Here is a 24,329-nt window from a genome sequence, read left to right as displayed (position 1 = left end):
AACTCCTTCCAGGAAGGCTATTGATCTGAACACCCCAGCAGTAGAAACCGAGGTGTGCATAAAAGGGACCAGCCACCTGACATGTGGAAATTCACAACAAAAGTCCCCAGCCAAGCAGATTTCTGCCTGTAGCAGCTGCTGAAGGAAAACCGGCCCCTCAAACCACTTTCTCCATACAGAGCACTTTCAGCTCCTCTGGGACCATGCACTGCACCTTGCGAGACCCTTAGCATTGCACAGCTGAACCTAACCCATAAAGTCCCAAACTCCCGATCACACTGTATGCGAGAGACCAGCATGCCCCATTCCCATTACAGCCCCATTGTCACCAATCACACCAGGGTCGTTAGATATGCAGCGCACAAGTGTCTCCCACCTGCATGCAAACCTCTACCCCCGAGCATGAAATCGTAACACTCCTAAGACAAGAATAAAAGGCACCAGGGTGACAAAGCATCACATACTGCTAAAGAGAGGTGGGAACCCAGTTATAAATCGGGGGGGTTGGGGAGGCACATTTCCTAACCTCCACCCAGGAGCTGTAGCAGTGCTGGGCCTTCTCCAAACACCAGGGATGTGCAGCCACCAGCAATGGGATGTTCCAACTCCCCCCCCCCCCACCACCACCAAAAAACCCCAAAAACTTCTTGATCCAAACCCAGCTAATCTGACAAAGCAGGTGAGCAAGGAGCAAAGCTGCTGTTACTGTGACTTTCCAGACTTCCTCCTCCACCCCTGGGATTCTTACGCTCAACGGTGTGTGACGGGTCCTAGTGCAGGAGCCCCTCCACAAGCCAGCTGTTTGCACAAAGACCCCTGCAAACCACGACACAGGGGCCTCTGCACTCAGAGTGTGACAGCTTGTGATGATGCAACAATAATGTCACACAGCTGGGGGTTCACGCTGCACTTGCTGACCCCGTCTGAATCTGTCCAGCGATACCAGAGTGAAACTGGCCTCAGAGGGGCCCCAGCCCCTTTGTGCTCAGGGCTGATTGCTGAGGTGCAGGTACCAGCAGAGGCCCGGATTTCCCCTGCGCTCTGCGATGGGAGGACTGGCTATTCTCGCCCAGCGAGGCAGAGAGGAAAGAATCGCTGCCCACCCGGCTCCTGGGCATGGGCGGCACGGAACGGGTGAGGGGTTAAATCTGCCCTCCGGGGAGCTGCCCCAGGCCCGAGTCTGCAGGCCAGCCACCTGTCTGTGCCCCCGCACAGCGGCAGCCCCATGGCACGGCCCAGAGAGGCGCCCCCAGCCTGGGCCCAGACCGACTGACCCCCAGGACTGAGTTCCACAGGCCCAGCCCGCCCCTGGCCTCGGCACTCACCGAAGGTCGTGAGATAGAAGGAAGAGTCCAGCGGGTCGGCCTGGCCGGCGCAGAGCGAGACTCTGCGGACGTCGCCGGGCTCCATGGCCGCCGGGCCCAGCCGGCCTGTGGTGGGAGAGCTGGGGGTGCTTGGCAGGAGCCTCCGCAGCCACTTAACACGGGCAGCGCGCGGCCTGCACAGAGCCCAGCTTCCAACTGCCCGCCCGGTTTGAATAGCACAAAGGGCTCTGGCAGCCCATTGGCCAGGCCGCTTTGAATGGGGAGCTGCACCTGCCTGAACAAACAAGGCCCTGGCCACACACACACAGACACTCTGATACACAGAGAGAAACCGATACACGCACAGAGACACTGATGCACACACAGAGACACTGACACACACACACACACACATACACGGACACTGAAACACACATACACACAGAGAGACACTGACACACAGACACTCTGATACACAGAGAGAAACCGATACACACACAGAGACACTGACGCACAGAGAGACACATACACACACACACACACACAGAGAGACTGACACACACATACACAGAGATACACATACACACACACTCTGATACACACAGAGACACTGACGCGGACACACACTGACACTGGTGATACATACAGACACTGATACACACAGAGAGACACAAACACACATAGATATTGACACTGATACACAGACACTGACACACACACTGATACACACAGAGACACACACTGACACTCATACACAAACACACACAAATATACACTGACACAGACACACACAGAGACACACAGACACACTGATACACACACACTGATACACGCATACAGCTATTCTGATACACACAGAGAGACACTCTGATACACACATACTGGTACACAGAGAGAGACACTGATAAACACAGACACTCTGATATACAAACACACACACTGACACAAACTCTGATACACACACTGACTCTCTGATATACGCACACACACACACACACTGATACACACACAGTGATACACACACAGAAACTGACACTTTCATACACACACATACAAACTCTGATACACACACCCCCACACAGACACCCACAGACACTGATACACACTCACATACACAAATTCTCATACACAGACTCACACATTGATATACATACACAGATATACAGATATACAGATACACACACTGACCCCCTAATATACACAGAGAGAGACTAATACATATACTGACTTACACACACAAACTGACCCTCTAATATACACAGATGCAGACTCTCATATACACACAAATCCTCACACACACACACACACACACACACTGATACACACATTGACCCACTGATATATAGACACAAATTCTCATACACACACACACAGATACTTTCATACACATTGACACTGGTACACACACACACTGATACACACACACATACTCTGATATATGCACTGACAGGGATATATACACACATGACACTCTGAACATGCACTGACACTCTGATCTGCACACAGAGATACTCTAATATGCACACAGATTGACACACTGACCCTTTGATATATACACATACACTGTATCAGAGGGGCAGCCGTGTTAGTCTGGATCTGTAAGAAGCGACAAAGAGTCCTGTGGCACCTTATAGACTAACAGACGTATTGGAGCATGAGCTTTCCTGGGTGAATATTTCCAGAGGCAGGTATAAATATGCAGGCAAGAATCAGTCTAGAGATAATGAGGTTAGTTCAATCAGGGAGGATGAGGCCGTCTGCTAGCAGTTGAGGTAGCCATCCTGCAGCAAAAAAACTTCAGGACCAGACTCCAAAGAGAAACTGCTGAGCTTCAGTTCATTTGCAAATTTGACACCATCAGCTCAGGATTAAACACAGACTGTGAATGGCTATCCAACTACAGAAGCAGTTTCTCCTCCCTTGGTGTTCACACCTCAACTGCTAGCAGAGCACCTCACCCTCCCTGATTGAACTAACCTCGTTATCTCTAGACTGATTCTTGCCTGCATATTTATACCTGCCTCTGGAAATTTCCACCACATGCATCTGACGAAGTGGGCATTCACCCAGGAAAGCTCATGCTCCAATACGTCTGTTAGTCTTAAAGGTGCCACAGGACTCTTTGTCGCTTTTTACACATACACTGACACTGATACACACACACTCTGATATAAACACTGACACTGATAGACACACACACAGACACTCTGATACACACACATACTTACACTGACCTTTTGATATATACATATACACTGACACTCTCATACACACTGTCATAACTATAAAGGGACGAGTAACAAGCTTTATGTCTGCGGTAACATAAAATCCCTCCTGGCCAGAGGTACAGAATCATTTTACGTGTACAGTTCAATTGACCTAGCTGGCACCTGACCAGAAGGACCAATGGGAAAAGATGATACTTTCAAATCGGGGGGGGGGGGGGAGGTTTTGTTTGTGCTCTCTTTTTTTGTTCCCTTAGGGAGAGAGAGAGAGGCCAAGCAGGTAACCCATCTCTTGAAAAGATACCTAATATTACAGAAATTGTAAGTAAAGGCAAGGAAATGCATTAGATTAGCTTTTGTTTTAGCTTGTGAATTTTCCCTATGCTAAGAGGGAGGTTTGTTCCTGTTTTTGTAACTTTGAAGTTGAGCCTAGAGGAGAATCCTCGGTGTTTTAAATCTTTTATTCACCCTGTAAAATTACCTTCCATCCTAATTTTACAGAGGTGTGTCTTTTACTTTTTTCTTTATAATAAAGTTCTTCTTTTAAGAACCTGATTGATTTTAGTGTCCTAAAAATAAAGGATCTGGTCTGTACTTTTATTAAAGGGAACTGGTTGGTATATTATTCTCAAGCCTCCCCAGGAAAGGGGGTGAAGGGATTTGGGGGGATATTTGGGGGAAATAGGAACTCCAAGTGGTCCTTTTCCTGAATCTTTGTCTAAATTACTTGGTGGTGGCAGCAATACCATCCAAGGACAAGGACGGTATTGGGGAAGTTTTAACCTAAGCTGGTAGAAATAAGCTTAGAGAGTCTTTCATGCAGGTCCCCACATCTGTACCCCAGAGTTCAGAGTGGAGAGGGAACCTTGACACACACACATTCTGATTTCCTGGGTTCACATATGGACATCGTGCTTGCAAGCCGGGCAGCACTGACGACTAAGGGCACCAGGGTGCCAAGTATCAGAGTGGTAGCTGTGTTAGTCTGTATCCACAAAAACAACGAGGAGTCCGGTGGCACCTTAAAGACTAACAGATTTAAGCATCTCCGTGCATCTGAAGAAGTGGGTTTTTTACCCACGAAAGCTTATGCCCAAATAAATCTCTGGAGGTGGAGTAAAGAAACCGGTTTAAAGGCCCTTTAAGTCAAAAAAAATGGCTTCATCGTGTGGACGTGTCCAGGCTTAATTCGATTTAACGCTGCTAAATTCGACCTAAACTCGTAGTGTAGACCAGGCCTTAGTCTTTAAGGTGCCACCGGACTCCTCGTTGTTTTGTGGCACCAGGGTGGGTATTTACTGATCCCAGATATTCTGGGAGGCAGTGATGGATTTAGAGTTAGTGAGACCCTGTGCGCAGCTTCATTTTCAGGGTCCCCCCTTGGGACCCAGCCAAGAAAAAACATTCTCTCTTATCTCCCACCCACCCCGTTTTCATTCTTTTTTTCCTTCATCCTCCTCCTATATTATAAGTAATAGGAAGTAAATGAAAAAAAAGTGAGGTACCTTGATTGGGGCAGGGGGTTGGGGTGTGGAAAATGGTGTGGGGGTCGGGCGTTTGGGTGCGGGCTCTAGGCTGGGGCAGAGGGTTGGAGTGTGGAAGGGGGTGCAGAGGTCGGGCTCTGGGATGAAGTTTGGGTGCGGGCTCTGGGCTGGGGCAGGAGGTTGGGGTTTGGAAGGGGGTGAGGGGTGCAGGCTCTGGGAGGGAGTTTGGGTGCAGGCTCTGGGCTGGGGCAGGGGGTTGGGGTGCAGGAGGGAGTGAGGAGGTCGGGCTCTGGGAGGAAGTTGGGGTGCGGGCTCTGGGCTGGGGCAGGGGGTTGGGGTGTGGAAGAAGGTGAGGGGTGTGGGCTCTGGGAGGAAGTTTGGGTGTGGGCTCTGGGCTGGGGCAGGGGGTTGGGGTGTGGAAGGGGGTGAGGGGTCAGGCTCTGGGAGGAAGTTTGGGTGCGGGCTCTGGGCTGGGGCAGGGGTTGGAGTGTGGAAGGGGGTGAGGGGTCAGGCTCTGGGAGGGAGTTTGGGTGTGGGCTCTGGGCTGGGGCAGGGGGGTGCAGTGTGGAAGGGGGTGAGAGGGTTGGACTCTGGGAGGGAGTTTGGGTGCGGGCTCTAGGCTGGGGCAGGGGGTTGGAGTGTGGAAGGGGGTGTGGAGGTCGGGCTCTGGGAGGAAGTTTGGGTGCGGGCTCTGGGCTGGGGCAGGGGTTGGGGTGTGGAAGGGGGTGAGGGGTCAGGCTCTGGGAGGGAGTTTGGGTGCGGGCTCTGGGCTGGGGCAGGGGTGCGGGAGGGGTCAGGGGGGCAGCGCTTACCTCAGGTGGCGCGGCTTCCAAAGCGACCGGCAAACAGACCCCTCTGGCAGTGGCTCCTAGGCGGGGGGCAGGGGGTCTCTGCGCACCACTGCCTGCAGGTGCCGCACCCACAGCTCCCATTGGCCGCAGTTCCTGGCCAATGGGAGTTGTAGAGTCAGTGCTCGGGGCGAGGACAATGTGCGGAGACACCCCCCCCCCAGGGGCCGCAGGGACATGGCAGCCACTTCCAGGAGCGACGTGGCAGGGAAGGATGGAGGCAGCGTGGGCAGGGAGCTGTCTTAGCCCTGATGCACTGCTGCTGGCACGTCTCTGCGCACCCCTTGGTGGGAGGGGGGCAGCAGGTCTCCATGCGCTGCCAGGGGTGGGGGCAGCACATGGAGCCACCTCCCCCCCACCAGGGGCACGCAGAGTTGTGCCAGCAGCCGGCCACTTCCAGGAGTGGCGTGGGGCCACTGGCCACAGAATGCAGGTAGCCTGCCTGAGCCCTGCTGCACCGCCAGCAGGTTGTCAGATGAGATTTGTCCTGCATTTGGGGGGCCCCCGTCATTGTTTGTTTCCTGATAAACCCGCCTCTGCTGGGAGGGGCTGAGACAATGGGGTTTGTTAGTGGTAAGGGAGCCCAGCCCTGGTTGCTGGCTACTGTTACCCAGCCGGCAGAAGGGTGTCCGGAGGGTGGCCTTTGCATTCTCTGCCCTGGGCGAGGAGGAGGGGAGCTGGCCGGCTGAGAGAGTGGCTATAATGTAAAGCAGCCCATTGTAACAAGCACAGTCCTATGGAGCCCAGCCCAGCCCCTGCCCTCGGGCAGCGCTGCCTGCTGCCATTGCTCACTCGTGGCCGGGGTTTCCTCTTCTGTCACCGTCCAGGATACTGAACTCAGACCTCAGGGACAGGACCACTGACCACCGCTTTACCTGCGACAGCTGAGAACCACTTCCTGCCATAAGCCAGGCCAGGAGAAGGGAAAGGCAGAGATGCTTTTTAACCCTTGCTTCTCCTCTCATTTCCCTTGGTGGCTGTGTCTGCACGGGCGATTGTTCTCCCTGTTGTTACCAGAGGCAGCACTCCACCCTGGCTAGCATCAGGAGAGGCTGCAGTGTAGACGGGGCTCCGGCAACTTTGTACCGCATCTCCTGGCTCTGCCCAGAGCAGGGGTTAGAAGACATGATGGTCAAAACGCTTGTGTCCTGCGCCTGGTGCCAGGCTAACAGGGAGGCTTTGTCTCTCCCTAGTGGCTCAACCATATATAGAGAGTTATGAGGCTGTGGCCTAGAGCAGGAAGCAAATGGCCCTGCAGGTGGAGCCTGTCTGGAGGGCCGGGAGGATTCAGGGCATCACAGGCAGATCTGTGCACTCCAGCCAAGCTGTTATTCATGCACCCATTGTGCTAGGTCCTGTCTGAATGGGCTCTCCCCTGCCATCTAGTGATGAACCGGGGAAAAGACCTCAGGAGCGTTCTATTTGCACAGACACAACAACTCTGCCTAGGTGATCAGTGAACGGATCCGCTTGCCAAAGCAGAGGCAACGAGTAACTGTTGGGGGGGGGGGGGGCACAATTTAAAGGTTTTGATAGTATGCAGAACCCATTCCCTGCAAAAACAATAAAATAAAATAAAATAAAATAAAATAAAATAAAATAAAAATATAAACCCTGGCAGAAATCCAGGCCTCGGTGCCAAAGTGATCAATTTTGGCTATTTTGGGTAAAGAAAGGCAACAGAGATGACCCCAGCAACTGGAGATCCAGATCTCTCTGTGCCACCATGTACAAATTTTATACTAGCTGCCTCGCGGCTGGGATCACAGACTGGTCAGTGAACGGAGGAGCTCCATCCAGAAAGGCTTCATGTCATGCGAAGGCTGTTACGAACACAACTTTGTCCTTCGAACTGCCATCCACACAGCCAGAAGGGCACTGAAGCAATATGCCATAGCATGGCTTGACCTGCCTAATGCTTTCAGATTCATTTCCCACCAGCACATTTTTGCCACGCTCCAAGAATATAGGATGCCTGAAAACTTTCTACAACTAGTCCAGTAACTTTATGTAGGCTGCACCATCACCATCCACTCCATGGAAGGAGAGACTCCAAAAATTCCAATCCATAGCAGTGTGAAGCAAGGCAGTCCCCTCAGCCCCATTATTTTCAACCTAGCAATGGAACCACTCATTCGAGCGATCTCCAGTGGTCTAGACTGTTTGGACCTGTACAGCAACCGAATGAATATCCTGGCCTACGCAGACGATCTGGTCCTCGATCTGGACAACCCTGAGAGTCTCCAACAAATGCTCAATGTCACCAGCCAGGCTACTAACTGGGACTCCACTTCAATGCTAGGAAATGTGCATCCCTGCATATTGATGGCAGTAGAAGGGACTTGGTCCAGGTGACACCATTCCAGATCCAGGGTGAACCCATGATCTTCCTTGAGGACGGGCAAGCATACCAACATCTGGGCACACCCACGGTTTCCATGTCCAGCAGATATCTGAGGATATGATTGTGGAGATCCTATGGGATGTGGCCAAGATCAACTCCTCCCTACTGTCACCATGGCAGAAGATCAATGCCTTGAACACCCTTCCTGATCCCCCGTATTTCGTTTGTCCTGAGGGGATCTGCCATGGCGAAGGTACCTCTTGAGAAGATGGACAACACCATCAGGCAGCTAGTGAAGAAGTGGATGTTTCTTCCCCAGAGGGCCAGCAATGAACTTGGTGTACATCTCACACAGGCAGGGCGGCACCAACGTCCCTCGAATGGGTGATCTGTGCAACATTGCCATGATCTCTCGCGCCTTCTGCCTTCTGACGTGCCCAGATGCCATGGTGAGGAACATCGCAGTGAGTGCTATGCATGATGTCATGAGGAAGCAAATCACCAGGACCTCTTCCAACCAAGATGTCGCCACCTACCTGAGCGGCTCCCTGGAAGGTGAAATTGGCAGAGAGGGGAGAGGCTTTGCTTTGGACTCATGCTCGCAATGCTACGTGATGACCGGAGAAGTGTATTGGCTGCCATTGGACGTGGTACGAGGAACACCAGGACCTGGGAGTCCTGGTGCCACAGGTGAAGAATACAGAGCACACAATCATCACTCCAAGAGCTAGAACCATGCTGGAGACAACCCTGAAGGATGCCATCCGCTGCCAGTACGTGGGAAACCTGAAACGGAAGCTGGACCAGGACAAGGTCTTCGAGGTGACATCCAAGTGGGACGCCAGCAATCCCTTCCAGGGGCAGCTTCACCCAATTTGCCAACTGGAGGTTCATCCACAGGGCCCGTCTCAACTGCGTCCTGCTGAACGGAGATGTCTGTCACGGAAATCGGGACAAGCGATGCAGGAAGTGTGGCTATGCCAATGAGTCCCTACCCCATCTCCTGTGCATCTGCAAGCCCCATTCCAGAGCCTGGCAGCTGCACCACAATGCCATCCAGGATCGCCTAGTCAGAGCCATCCTGCCACCTGTGGGGGAGGTGGCTGTGAACTCCGCCATCCCTGGAACGGACAGCCAACTGCGACCAGACAGCGTCATCACTACTGAGGCACAGAAGAAGCGACAAAGAGTCCTGTGGCACCTTATAGACTAACAGAAATATTGGAGCATAAGCTTTCATGGGTGAATACCCACTTCATCAGATGCATGCTGCTTTGTCGCTTTTTACAGATCCAGACTAACACGGCTACCCCTCTGCTACTTAGCACAGAAGAAGATCATCATGGTGGATGTCACAGTTCCTTTTGAGAACAGGACCCTGTCCGTCCGTGACACCCAGGGGCGGCTCTATGTTTTTTGCCGCCCCAAGCACGGCAGGCAGGCGGCTTTCGGCGGCGCGCCTGCAGGTGGTCCGCTGGTCACGCGGATTCGGCGGCATGCCTGCGGGAGGTCCGCCGGTGCCGCGCTATTGGCATCCCAGCCGCTGAATTGTCGCCGAAGCCGCGGGACCAGCGGACCTCCTGCAGGCAGGCTGCTGCCTGACTGCCACCCTCACAGCGACTGGCAGGCCACCCCTCGCGGCTTGCCACCGCAGGCACACGCTTGCTGCGCTGGTGCCTGGAGCTGCCCCTGGTGACACCTGAACTCGAAAGCTGGAGAAATACACCCCTCGGGCTGACACTTTGAGAGCTAGGGGTTACCGGGTCCAAACTCACGCACTGATCGTCGGAGCCCTGGGCACATGGGATCCTACTAACAAGCGAGCGTTGCAGGAATGCGGAATCGGTCAGCACTACGCTCGGCTGAGGCGGCAACTCATGGTATCAGATGCGAAGCTGGGCTGGCACCAAGGGAACCGGACCAGGCCCAGGCTGGGGCATGGCTGCTGCCTATCATTTTCTGCCTGGCAGCATTGTCCCACCCACCCCCATCGTCTGCCCCTGGGGTATGGCTGGGCAGGAGCTAGAACATTCTCTTCTCACCAGCCCCCCTGTTTAGTGAGGGCTGGGATCCCATGGGCTCCAGGACCGGGGCGGGACAAGCACACCCAGCCGGCTTGGGCAGTGAGCCAACGCCAGCCCAGAGGAGCATGGTGCACAGAGAAGCTCAAGTGCTCCCTCTACTGGGCACATGGGGTACGCACTGATCCCGCTGCATTTAAACATCAAAACAATCCTAAGGATTTTTTGGCAACTGACAGATCTGGAGCTGCTCCGGCCGAGCTGAGGAACGCTGTCTGTGGGGCTGGTGACTGGGCTGCTACCGTATGGACAGACTGATTTAGTTTAATAGGGGGCTGTTGGGAAGGGAATGAATGGCACAAGATAAGTCACCTCTCAGCAAACGCTGAGCTCTCAAGGGGCAATGCCAGAACTATTCGTTTTCATGATGTTGCCTCCTCTCCAGCCAACCCACAACCCTGGTTTGCACCAGGACGGAAGATACCAGGGAACATGGAAAGAACAAGACAGCTCTGGCAGGAGGAAAAGGGAGGCGGTGTCTGCAGTGAGGGGGAACCAGGCTGAGAAGCAGGGCCCCTCTGAGGCCATCTGACGAAGTCAGGTCTGCCTAGGTTGCCAGTGGGGGGTGGCAGGACTCTAGGCAAGGCACACAGCTGGAGGCAGTTGTTTTAAAATCCATTTTCTCTAATGCTCTGTTCCTACTGCAAAGCAAGCCCTGCTCTGGGCCAGAAGGCTGCCAGGTCACGCTGCTCCACACAGGTCACAGACTCCCGCATGGAAGACCACAGGACCTGAACCCAGCTGGATGTGGGGTAAGTGCAGTGGCTATACAGACAGCTGTCGCCTAGAGCCCATTCTAAGTGTGGTGGGCGAATCATGGCATTCCACCCCAGGAGAGATAAAGGCACAAGGACCAGAGGTGAAAGTAAGCCGGTACGGGCAGGTACAGTGTGCCGGACCGGACCGGCTTCCCCAGGCTGGCGCTTTAATGGGCCCGGGGCTCCCTGCAGCAGCCAGAGCCCCGGTGCCCTTTAAATCGCCTCCAGAGCCCCGCTGCCGCTACCCCGAGTCTCCAGCAGCCGGGCTCAGGCGGTGCTTTAAAGGGCCTGGGGCTCCCAGCCGCAGCCGGAGCCCCACCTCTTCTGGCTGAGGCCCCGCCCCTTCCAGTTGAAGCCACGCCCTCACTCAGTACTCCGGCATACCACTAAGTCCTTTAAGTTACTTTCACCCCTCACAAGGGCTGACATCAAAGGGGGGCCCTCAGAGACAAAAGAGGGGGCAGAGGGGCCCGAAGTGTCACAGCGACCGGTCTCTGAACACTGGTTTGTTGCAGAAGCAGAGAAGTTTCCATCTCTTTATGGGGAGCCACTGCTCGGGATGTTAGTTGTTATACTCCTGTCTGCAAATACTGACACTTCCCAGGGTGCTCTGCAATGGCTGTACACGGGGGTGGGATTTGCTGATAACTGGGTTTAATCAAATACATTTGTTGTCTCAAGTTTTAGGTGACAAAACTTTTGATTTTTACAATGTCAGGTGACAAGAGGCACCTCGGTCTCTAGGCAGCATGGTCCAGTGGACCAGGCAATGCACTGGATTCTGTCCCTGCCTCTGCCACAGCCGGCTGGCTGTCCTTGGGCAAGTCATCTCTGCTCACTGTGCCTGTCCCAGCCCCCGGCTGTCCTGGCTAGTCAGCGGGAAGCTCTTTGGGATGGGACCTAGCACAGTGGGGCCTCAAGACACTTCTGGAATGTTGATAAGTCACCATCAACCCAACTTCCCTCAGAGGCCTGACCCCCATCTCCCTTGCATCGCTTCCGGGCATGTGCACCTCGCAGCCCCAGCCTCTCCTTGCCCAGGACATTGCACTGAATTTCGAGATGGTGACATCACCATAGGTTGGAAATTTGGCTTAAGCTCCCCCAGAGCTGCCCACCCTGCTGCCCGCCTGCCGTGCCTAAGAACACAGTTCACCAGAGCCCTCTCCTAGCAGCGCCGGTTCTGTTCTGCCATTTGGTCCGAGAGCTGTAATTACTCCCAGTGCCTGTAAATCAGTTACAGAGCTCCCCACGAGAAGCCCAATCATTTCACCGTAGCTCTTTGGGAGTTGGGGACTGAACCACTAACTCCTCCGCCAGCCATGGGCCAATCTCTACCCTTTGGGGTAGCCCCACAGCTGCCCCACTGATTTTGGGGGCATTCCCCAGTAGATTTCTCTGCATGTACTACCATCACAGGGGCAGATTAGGGTTTTGTGGGGCTCCTGGGCCAGAGTAAGTGGGGGCCCTTCCCCACCCCTTCCGCCTGCAGTCTGTCCCCCCCATCCACTCCCTCCCCCAGAGCTCCTGCCAGGGAAATGGAGTCAGGACATGGGGGCTTGCCCCAGTCTGCCCACCCACCTGGCGCTCCTTCCAGGGAGGGGGGTTGGAGCGTGGGGGTGCCCATTTTTCCAGGGGGTCTCAATTGTCCAGGGCACCTGGGTACAGGCCCCATTGGCCCAGTGGCTAATCTGCCACTGGTCACACACTGCTGCAGGAGACATGGAAAGGGTGTCCCAGAGAGACAGAGCTGAGTCAGGCCAATCCACTGCACATCTGGGAGCCTTTAATCACATCGATTAACACTTGGTCCAGTCCTGGGCTCCCACTGTGCTTACCCCACATGGCAGGCACAGACTCATCGGGGACTGGGACGGCCAGCTCAGGGGCTCCTCAGCGTGACCCTGGCACCGGCTCGGATCCAGCCCAGCTTGGTAGAGGGTGAAAGCTGACAGTCTGCTCTGTGCCCATCTCTCAGGAACACCATCCCATATGGCAATCCTCGCGGGCAACAGCCGAACAGGCCTGGAGTAGGGACTCCCTCCCAGCCCTAGAAGAGGCGCCCCCAGATGGGGAAGAGAGGCACTGCCCTGCCGGGGGGCTTGCCCCAGCCAGGCTGTCACTGCTCCGTGGGTATGGAGAGGAGCAGCCCACCCTTGTCGTGTCTGTACCACTGGGAGTTACAAATCCACGGGACTGGGCCGGGGCAGCCTCACCTGGGCAAAACAGGCTCATTTCCTCCATCTCTGTGCAGCCGGCACGGGGTGCCCTGGCACAAGTGATCTCCCTGCTGGGGTGTGCCTAGTCCCTCTGGGGGCCAGCAGAGTCCCACAGGAGAGCGAAGCCGCCGGCTTGGACAGTAGCCAGCTCTGGGGGAGGGAATGATTTCACAGCACCTTCTAGAGGAGGCGACGTCGGGGTTCTGCCTGCCCAGTCCGCTGCCCGGTCCTGCGACGCCAGGCCTGATCTCGCAGGCTGCACAGGCGCTATTGTCAGCTGGTGGTTGCTGCGTGCTCCCCTGGCACTGCACCACCCTGCTGGGCTCATGCTGCTCCATGATCTCCCCTTCCCCCCAGCCACACAGCACCTGGCCACAGCCACCCAGGGCAGCCCCTGCTGCGCTGGGCAGGGACCTCCCACAGCCACCTACCCTTTCCTTTCACTGTGGAATGGCCGATCTTCCTCCGCCTGTTCACACGTGCCCCTCTCTGCTTCCGCGGCAAGGCTGGGACTACAGCAACCTTCACCTCAGGGGACAGTGCACGCGCCAGCTCCATGCTCCGGAAAGTCCAGTCCCTCCCTGCCCGAGAGAACACAGAACAGCTCACTCAGCACCCGGCACAGACAGAGAGGTGGCCACGTGGTGCGTGCCAAGCTGTGCAGCACCCTCCATCTCACCTTCTCCAGGTACAATCATCCCCCGCCCAGCCCTGCCCTGCCCTGCCCTGCCCAGACACCCGCCAGGGCCCTCTCACGCTGCGACGGAGCAGAGACATTCCCCCTCTGGATGCATCCCTCAGTCCAGGAGCTGGGAAGGAGATCGCTCTGCGAGCACGCCCCTGACCTGTAACTGAGAGCAGCAAGCAGCAGCAGCTCCCTGAACCATGGCAAGGGGCCAACCTGTGAGCTCACCCTTGGTTTAGACGCAGATTTGCCACAAAGCGAAGGAATCGTTTCCCACTGGTCCACCTTGGGACACAGAGCTCATGTACAAACCCAACCTAGCCCCAGTCGACACCAGAATAGAAAGCAAAGCCCAACATGTTCCCGGGGGGGGGGGGGGGGGGGGGATTCATCAGTGATCAGCATGGGCTTGTCTGTTCCCAGCACTGCAGAGTCAGCAGGCGTCAGTGGGAGCAGACACAAGCCAACTCAGAGCACTCGTGAAAGTCCCAACCTAAGACAGCAGCTGCTAGTGATGTCACAGTCCACCCTGCTGTGTACCCAGGGCAGCATGTGCTTAGCCAGCACATAAGCACTGCTCTGGAGAGGGCACCGCATTGTCCAATGTCCTTCTAATAGCACAGAAAGAATTTCAGGGGCAGTTCAGAGTCCTTGGTTGCTGGTCAAATAACTTTTTCTTGTCTAATCCTTTGTGAGCAGTGAAGCACGGCTGTGGGTGCGACAGCCAGCTAGCCTTGTTAAAATCCCTTTGTGTTGTGGATGTCTACAGGCCCACACAGACCTTGTATAAATAAGAGTGAAGTTCTGGAGCACAGGTTTATTTTCACATAACCTGCTTCCCAGTCACCACAATACTGCACTTGGGTTGGTTATAAACCACTGAGAACAGAAATCCAATTACTAGGGGGGAAATGGGTCCTTAATGGGATTTGGGCCCTTTCTAAATATTTCTTTTTGCCTGCCCACCCCAAACACATACACTAAACAAATATACAGAAGTAACGGTATTGTATGAACACACCCTACACTCAATTCTTCCACAAGATCATAAACAGCCACACCTCAGTTCTGTACGTCACGGGGGAGAAGCAGCAAAGAATTAAGACCCAGACACTTCTGACTTACACTTGTTTCATGTACTGTAAGGTTTTCTCTTTCAGGCATGCTGTAGGGAAACAGGGTGTGGGCAGTCATGCCTAATAGTTACAGTCAGCCGCCTGGATCAGGAGCGGGGTCAGAGCTGGAGTCGGCATCAGGAGTCAAAGCCGGGCAGTGTCGGGGTTGGGTGTAGGAGCAGGAACTGGGAACAGACGGGGCTCTGGGCTAAGGAGGCCAGGAACAGGCTGAAGGCAAGTAGGCAGGGGCCATAGTAACAAACAGCCAGGGAATCACCTTGTTCCTGTGCCTCTTTCCGGTGTAATGAGTCCATCCCCGCCTGTCGGTGGGGCTGGACGTCTCCCCCATCAGGAGCTTTGTGGGAAGGGCTGTTCGCAAATTAGAGCTTCGCTAGCCCCCTTTTTCAATGAGTCAGGTGAGCTGCCTCCAGGTGAACTTTTAGGTCATCTTGGGTTTGACATCTCTGTTGTATCCAGTCCAGGGCTGCTGGGTTGTGGGAAGTTGCAGGTAGCCTCAGGTATAGCCAAGGGTGGAACCCATAGTTTGAGGGGGGGGAAGGGCTTTGCCCCATAGAAGCATGCTCCGCATTATTGTATGTGAACTCTGCCTGAGGTAGCAACAAGGACCAGTCATTCTGGGGGAGGTGGTTTATATAGCATCGAAGATACTGCTCCAGGATCTGGTTAGTTTTCTCCACTTGACCACTTGTCTGATGACGGTAGGCAGAGGAGAGACAAGAGCAGATGCCCCAAATCTGAAGAGCTTCTTGCCAACAGCAGGAGGTAAATTGCACACCGTGGTCAGAGACAATGTGCTTCAGGAGGCCATGGAGGCGGATGACTTGGTCCACCAGAGTTCTTTGTCCAAAATGTTGCTATTTTTCTCCATAGGTGTGACTTTCCTGGAATAAAAGGTGCACGGATGTGGCAACTGTTGAGGACCGTACCTTTGGGAAAGCACTGCTCCAAGTCACCAAGTTGGAAGCATTCGCTTTGATGGTGAAGGCCTGCATGGTGTTGGGGTGGACCAATATCAGAGCAATGGTAGATGCAAATTTTACTTGCTCAAAGGCCTTCTGGGCCTCAGGAGACCAGAGGAACCTGGTGTTTTTCCAGAGCAGGTCAGCGAGGGGGCGATCCACTTTGAGAACTTTAGGATGAATCACTGGTAGAAGTTCACGAATCCTAGGAAACACTGTAGTTTGCAAACATGCTGTGGCGTTGCCCACTCGAGGGCTGCCTTTACCTTGCGCAGGTCCATTTTGATACTAGAAGGATATAGGATGAACCCTAGAAATTCTACGGAGGACTGCTCAAAGGTGCATATTTTACTCCTGGGGGAAATCTGCACCACTGTGCAATGCAGAGTTTTGCAGAAATTAATGTGGGGTACACAGAATTCCCCCCCCCCCCCCCCCCAGAAATAGGCTGCAGAGATGTTGGTGACCACTAGGGGCCGCTGGACCTGGCAGAGCCCAGCTTGTAAATAGAAGACAAAGCTGGGAGGAGCTGGAGGGTTCCCAGCACACTCTGGAGGAAGGAGGTGGTGCACAGGAAACTCCATGCAACCCTGGGATCCAGCATCAGGCTGTTTCTCCCTCTGGATCCCTGGGCTCTGGGGGGTAGGGTCTGTGAGTGTCTGGCCTTGGATGGGGAGCTTGCAGCTGGGCTCTGGGGGGTAGAGGGTGTGAGTGTCTGGCCTCGGGTGGGGAGCTTGCAGCTGGGCTCTGGGGGGTAGAGGGTGTGAGTGTCTGGGCGGGGGGGGGGGGGGGATGTGGCTGGCCTCTGGGGGGGAGGGAGGGTGTCTGGGCCAGGGGGCCCCATGGCTGGGCTCTGCGGGGGAGGGGCAGAGAAACAGGAACTAGGTTGTCATAGGGATTTCTTTAACTCTCTACTCCTGAGGGGATTTTTGTGTGTGCTAAGGTTGCCTGATGGTTCCCATCATAAGAGCTTTTTTTTTTTTTTGTCTGGCTCAGGTTGAACTTTTTGGGCAAGTTTCAGCTAAAACAGTTCAGCTGTTCCCAAGAAGAAGTTTAGTGGAAAATTCATTGTTTGCCAATATTGGAACAAATCTGATTACTCCTGGGTTAAAATCTGATTACTCCTGCACCAAAAAATTAAAAATTCTGCGCACAATATTTTAAAATTCTGCAAATTTTATTTGTCAAAATCACACTATATAATCAGGCCATTTTCAATTATTTTGATAATTTATTTCAAAATACCTGTCAGCAAGTATGTCCGTAACAATACAGACACACACACAACTTCCCCCAGGAGTAGAGAGCTAAAGAAACTCTTACGACAGCCCAGTTCCTGCTTCTCTGCCCCCTCCCTCCCAGAGCCCAGCCAGGGGGGCACTCCCCCCAGAGGCCAGCTGTGGGCCCCCTCCCCCGGTCCAGACACTCACACCCCCTCCCCCCACCCCCAGAGCCCAGCTGCACCTAGTGTAACCAGACAGCAAGTTTGAAAAATTGGGACAGGGGATGGGGGGTAATAGGCGCCCATATAAAAAAGACCCCAAATATTGGGACTGTCCCTATAAAATCAGGACATCTGGTCACCCTAGCTGTGCCCCCTCCCCCAGCCCAGACACTCACACCCTCTACCCCCCAGAGCCCAGGGATCCAGAGGGAGAAACACCCTGATGCTGAGTCCCAGGCTTGTATGGAATTTCTGGCATGACCCCTGCTTCCTTCAGGGCATGCTGGGAACTGCAGCTGCTGGGAACCCTCCAGTTCCCTCCCTCTCCCCCCAGCCCTGTCTTCTATTTGCCAGCTGGGCTCTGCCGGGTCCAGTGGCCCCTAGTGGTGACCAACATCTCTGCAGTCCATTTCTATGGGCGGGGAAGGAAATTCTGTGCACCCAACCTTAATTTCTGCAAAATTCTGCATTGCATATTGGCACAGAATTCCCCCAAGAGTAAAATCTTACAGACAAGTTGAGAAGCTCTAGCACCTCCTTGCTTTAGGACAGGGGCTTGCAGTTTGTCAGGGGGGTTGCCCTAAAATTGCAGTTTTCACATGCTCAGTAGAAACTTGCTAGAATTTGGCAGCTAAATTCTCTGAAAATTCTCTCTGCACCGAGCATGCTCCAGCCCCTCACAACTCCTACACGTGACTGGTCTGCACGTGCACCATCCCCACAGAGAAAGTGAGCGTGCAAAGCCCAGAGTTGCAGGGGATGAGCAGGACTTTGCCTGACAGGGACCATGGTGGGTCTGGCAGTGGAACGGAGCCTGTGTCTCCGGTGCTCTCAGCGGAGGGGAAGGATGAAGCTGCCAAACTCCAATACAGAGGGTGAGAAATGACAGGGGAGGGGGAGAGCTGCAAGGCAGCGGGACAGGAGCAGGAGCCCGGAGGGTAGGAGAGACTGGGGGGAAGGGGTTAGGATCTGGGAGGGGGCAAGGGGCAGGAGCAGAGGGGGCAGAACAGAAGGCAGGCAGGACAGGAACAAGGAAGGGGGAGGGGCAGGAGAAGGTTGTATCATAATGCACACGCAGCAGGGGGCAGAGATATGGCTGCTGTAAATCTAGCATTTCCTATCTTTGGACTGCTTGACTTTGTCCCCTAAAGAGTGTCCTGTGACTCTTGTGCTGAGGTGTAACGTACAGCTCCAGAACACTGCTGGAACGCCCAGCAGCACCTGCCAGGCTCACCCGATGGCCCGGGAGCGTATGCAACACAGCCCTAGGTGTTGCTTGGCAGAGCTCTACCTGGGAAGCCTTCGGTTTTCCTCGATTCTAAGGCAGAAGAGACCATTGTGATCAGCTAGTCTGAATTCCTGTGTAACGCAGGCCAGAGACCTGCCCCAAAATAATCCCTGGGGCAGAGCTTTTAGAAAAACACCCAGTCTTAATTTCAAAATGGTCAGTGATGGAGAATCCACCACGACCCTTGGTAAATTGATCCGGTGGTTAATTACCTTCCCTGTTAAAAATGTATATCTTATTTCCAGTCCGAATTTGTGTAGCTGCAACTTCCAGCCATTGGATCATGTTAGACCTTTGTTTGCTAGATTGAAGAGCCCGTTTTCAAATATTTGTTCCCAGTGTAGGTACCTATAGACTGTGCTCAAGTCGCCCCTTGACCTTCTCTTTGCTCCTTGGGGGCTCCTTGAGTCTGTCACTAGAAGGCAGGTTTTCTAATCCTTTTATCATTCTTGTGGCTCTTCTCTGAACCCTCCAATTTATCACCATCCTTGAATTGTGGACACCAGAACTGGACACAATATTCCAGCAGCAGTCACACCAATGCCAAATCCAGAGGTAAAATGACCTCTCTGCTCCTACTTAAGCGTCCCCTCTTTATGCATCCAAGGATCGCATTTTGACCACAAAAAGAAGAACAGGAGTACTTGTGGCACCTTAGAGACTAACAAGTGCCACAAGTACTCCTGTTCTTCTTTTTGCGGATACAGACTAACACGGCTGTTACTCTGAATTTTGACCACAGTGTCACACTGTGATTATTCCACCACCACAAACCCCAAATCTTTTTCAGAGTCCCTGCATAATGCCCCCATCCTGTCAGTATGGCCGACATTCCTTCTTCCTGGATGGATACATTTACATTTAGCCAAATGAAAACACATAGTGTTTGTTTGTGCCCCGCTCATCACATGATCCAGATTGCTCTGTATCCATGACCGGTTCTCTTCATTTTTACCACTCCGCCAGCCTTTGTGTCATCTGCAAATTTCACCAGTGGTGACTTTATGTTTTTGTGTATGTCATTGATAAAAATGTTAAGTAGCATAGGGTCAAGAACTGATCCCCACAGGACCCCACTAGAAACACCCGCTCCATGGCAGTTCCCTAATTACAATGGCATTGTGAGATCTATCAGTTAGCCAGATGGTAATGCCCAGGTTCGGGCACCAGTTAAGTGAGACCTGGGAGGATGCTTCTCAGTTCCTGCGGCGGCAGCCTGCCTGACACACACGTGGCTCAGTCAAACCCCAGGAGGTGCTGTTGTTGCTGCCAGGCTCAGACTGAGGTCTCAAGCAGACAAAGTTCGAACAAGTCGACATCTCACAATCCTTAATGTTTGCCCTCTCCGCACTCCAGGGTCACACAAGGAGTCTGTGGCAGATCAGGGACTCGCACCTGTGTGCTGTTGGGCAGGTTAACCACTCCAGGGCTCAGTTCCCCAGCAGGGCAATGAGGAGAACAGCAGAGTTCATTAAAGACTGTGAGGTGCTCAGATCCCAGTGAGGGGGGCCTCACCCAGGAAGCACTTCAGGTCCCCAGGGGGAAGGCGTCACTGCGAGGCCAGGCCCCTGTATCCCTCAGAGCAGCATTTCTCCATAGGGCCCACGGAGAGTGATCAGGGATGCGAGGCATTGGCAGGGGTATTACAGCATAAAGCAAAGGCCGTCTGGTTCTGCCCCCCACCCCTGCAGTTGCTCAGCACACCCACGAACTATCCTGGGTGTCACCATGGGGGAGGGAAGGGTGCACAGGCTGGGACTTGGAATAAGGGGTTGCCCACCTGAGGCGCAGGGCCCTCGATCCGTGTTACGAACCCCGGGGGTGTCACACGTGCCCCTCACTCTGCACTGATTGCAGCAGGGTGTCCGGGGCCCTCAGCGCCGCTCATTTCATTCTGGAGCCGAACGGACAGAGGACTCCCACAGACGAGGTGCAGCCAGCTCTGGGTTCTGCAGCAGCCTGGGACGCCTACTGCCCCACTCTTCACTGAGGCTGAAAGCTACTGAGCCCTGGGTCCATGCCGGGCAGGCCAGGCACGGCCGACCAGCCTCTGTGTCCTAGAGGCTTCGAAAGGGGAACAAGGACAGCCTGTGCTCAGGAGACACGGGAGCGCTAGATGCTGGGACCACCGGGAGGGTTTGCCTGAGAGACTCCTATGCAGAAAGAAGCCGCTGTCTCCAAACGCCGTCCAGAGCACAGACACCGGGGACGCCTCCTGCTCTGAGCCACAGGGCTCCAGCTGAGTCCAGCCACACCTGTGTCTTCAGCAAGGCAGACAGCTCCCGGCAAAGCCGGGCATCCGGGCTCTGACCAGAGCCTGCACTCGGGTAGCCAGACAGACCCACCCACATCAATGGCTGCAGGCCCAGGTTGGCCCGTACTTTTTCCTAAGTCCCTCTGAGGAAGAAACATCCTGCAAGATACTGTGGGGACAGTAAAGCAATGTGTGTGTGTGTGTGCACGTGCTTGTGTGTGCGCGTGTGTGTGTGTGCCTCTGTGTGTGTGTGTCCATCTCTGTGTGCACATCTGTGTGCCTCTGTGTGTGTGTGCGCGTGCACCTGTGTGTACATCTGTTTGTGTGCCCGTGTGTGTGCCTGTTCCTGTGTTTGCATGTGTGTGTGTCCAGCACCTAGTGCAGTAGGGCCCAGATTCGCACTGGAGCCTGGAGGCCCTGCAAAAAGACGTGCCCCCTCGTTCAGCCCTGGTCAGGCGCGCAGGCCGAGAGGCAACTCCACAGCAGTTGCTTGGAAGGGACATTTGCCTGGTAGCAAACTGGCCTTTCCCCAGGAGTGAGTTTGATCCCGTTGGGAGCAGGCGCTAGCTCCATCTCAGCCCAGCTGCATTTTCACACGCTAGCCCTAGAAACGGGGGGGTTGGCTCCAAACCTGGGAAACCAGCAGCCCAACAGCAGCAGGGCGGACGCCAAGTCACCAAGCAAGGGAAAGCATGAGAGACGCTGAGCCCAACGGCTGGCTATTGTCCTGCTGCTATAAATCACAGCCTCTGGGGTGGGCGAGGAGACACATACAGACACTGACCCATTATTCTGCACCGGCCCCTGAACAAAGAGCTCGGCTTTGTTTGGACTGGCCTCCCTCCTGCTTCACTCAGCTACAGCGACCCGATGGAGCTGCTGGAGGTATTGCCGGACGCAAGCACCTGCAGAACCTGCCGGTGACACTTCCCGTGCTCAGCAAGACGCTGGGTCCAGGTTTAAAAGGGGCCTCAAACCTCCAGTGTGAGTGGTTAGTTTCCTCTTCATCCCCTCCCAGGGACACAAAGGAAGGGGCCGAAATCCCCAAGCTGGGCACAAGGACTAGGACATACATCCCTCAGAACAACAGCATAAGAGCAATTCACGCACGAGGCCAGGCTCCCAATCCATTGAGTCATTTTCCTATTCGCCAAGAGCAATGCTGATCTGTCCCATACCCAGAGCCGAGCTGCTCAACCCAAACATGATGCTGGAAACCAGAAGCCAGCTCCGCTACCTGCCCAGTGAATGGGCGGGAGACAGCAGGCCAGTCTCAGCACCCAGCCTCTCTCAAACTCTGTCCTGATGAATCTGACCCCCTCCTCCCTGCCGTATCCATCCACAAGCTGTGGGAGATGGCGGGAGGGGGGGGGAGAGAGACCCTGACCAAGGCATTATTTCTTCTTTAATTGCTGCTTGTTTACTTAGAAACTGAGCAGCCTTGGGGCCCAGGCTGGAAATAAATGGCAGCGTGTAAACAATCACTGGTAACTGTTTCAAAAAGGCAGAAATGGCTCCAGGACCTGGGTAAAAATCAGACCCCTGGAGACCGCTGGGTTGGTTCTGTTTTTAGAGAAGCCCACTCCCAATAATAAGGTAACTCCTTTCTCTTCATGTACCAGTCTATTTATGCCTGCATCTGTCATTTTCACTCCATGCATCTGAAGAAGTGGGTTTTTTATCCACGAAAGCTTATGCCCAAATAAATCTGTTAGTCTTTAAGGTGCCACCGGACTCCTCGTTTTTTCTTTCTCTTCTGCTGCTAAGAGTTGTGTGAAGGCGGAGGGGGTCGCGGGGCATCCTGGCTTCGTCCCAATGCCCCACGATGCATTGCTTTGCATCCCAGCAATCCCTGTGCTTCCATCTGCATTTGGCGCCGTCTTTCAAACGTGTGTGTACTGTGCGCCCTGCCTCTTTGGGCTGCAGGAATGGATCCCACACTGCTGACCAATGTGCTGCTCGCTCTCACTAATACATCACGCGTGGCAGTGGAGTTATTCCTTAAACTACAAAAGCAAGAGGAGTGCGACATTGATCTCACCACGTGTACTAGCTACAACACGAGGTTGCTTGTGGCATTCACAGGGGTGCTGACCACAGTGGAACACCACTTTTGGGCTCGGGAAACAAGCGCTGAGTGGTAGGATCACATCATCATGCACGTCTGGGAATATGAGCAGTGGCTGCAAAACTTTCGGATAAGGAAACCACATTCATGGGATTTTGTGATGAGCTCACCCCAGCCCTGCGGCACAATGACACAAGAATGAGAGCTGCCTTGTGGTTGGAGAAATGTGTGGTGATTGTACTGTGGAAGCTGGCTACTCCAGACTGCTACCGATTGGTCACTAACCAGTTCAGAGTGGGAAAGTTGACCATTGGACTCATGTTGATGGAAGTGTGCAGGGCCATTAATCGCATCCTGCTCTCTAAGACCGTGACTCTAGGCAACATGCATTGTGGATGGCTTTGCACAAATGGGCTTCGCACACTGCGGAGGGGTGATAGATGGTATACATATTCCAATTCTGGCACCAGACCACCTAGCCACTGAGTACATTAATCAGAAGGGGTATTTCTCTATGGTTCTCCAGGTGCTTGTGGATCACCGTGGGCGTTTCATGGACCTTAACGCAGGCTGGTCTGCAAAGGTGCATGACACACGCATCGTTCGGAACACTGGCCTGTTCAGGAAGCTGCAAGGAGGGATTTTCTTCCCGGACCAGAAGATCACGTAGGGGAAGTCGAAATGCCCATTGTGATCCTGGGAGACCCTGCCTACCCCTTAATGCTGTGGCTTATGAAGCCATACACGGGGCACCTTGACAGCAGCAAGGAGCAGTTCAACAACAGGCTGAGCAAGTGCAGGATGACTGTTGAGTGTGCTTTTGGCCATTTAAAGGCCCGCTGACGCTGCCTGTATGGGAGACTGGACCTGGCCGATGACAATGTTCCTATGCTTATAGCTGCGTGCTGTGCGCTCTATTATATTTGTGAAGGGAAGGGTGAAAGCTTCACTCAGGGCTATACCACTGAGGCTCAGCACCTGGAGGCTGAACTTGAACAAGCAGAGACCAGGGCTATTAGAGGGGCGCAGCGTGGGGCAATAAGGATCAGGGATGCCTTGAGGCAGCAACTTGAAGCTGAAAGTCACTAATATTTGTTGCTATGCTCGGGAGTGCAGTGCTTGTAATACTAAAAGGTAATTGTGATTGGTGCAGACGATACACTATGAAGGTTTAAGAAAATTGCCTGTTGCTTTGCAGGGCTCTGTTTGCTTTCAATTAATAGAATAAAGAT

At 54.0% G+C, this 24,329-nt stretch overlaps 1 protein-coding gene across 4 annotated transcripts in view; it reads right to left on the bottom strand.

Moving 5' to 3' along the window:
* RGS3 (regulator of G protein signaling 3) overlaps positions 1-24,329 on the bottom strand; it is a 204,835-nt gene that overhangs the window by 165,594 nt on the left and 14,912 nt on the right. The window contains exon 2 of one of the 4 annotated variants that reach the window (XM_065572233.1): positions 13,695-13,844. The exons of 1 other annotated variant lie outside the window; for it this stretch is intronic. In XM_065572233.1, the coding sequence (XP_065428305.1) occupies positions 13,695-13,821 (127 nt within the window). In that variant the 5' untranslated portion in view covers positions 13,822-13,844. Of the gene's footprint in view, positions 1-1,325; positions 1,590-13,694; positions 13,845-24,329 lie in introns of those variants that run through there. 2 more of the 4 variants (XM_065572232.1, XM_065572231.1) reach the window with 2 other exon arrangements.

The sequence above is a fragment of the Chrysemys picta genome, chromosome 18 (genome assembly GCF_011386835.1).
Source record: "Chrysemys picta bellii isolate R12L10 chromosome 18, ASM1138683v2, whole genome shotgun sequence".
NCBI lineage: Eukaryota > Metazoa > Chordata > Testudines > Emydidae > Chrysemys > Chrysemys picta.
This window is presented reverse-complemented; position numbering and strand designations above follow the sequence as displayed.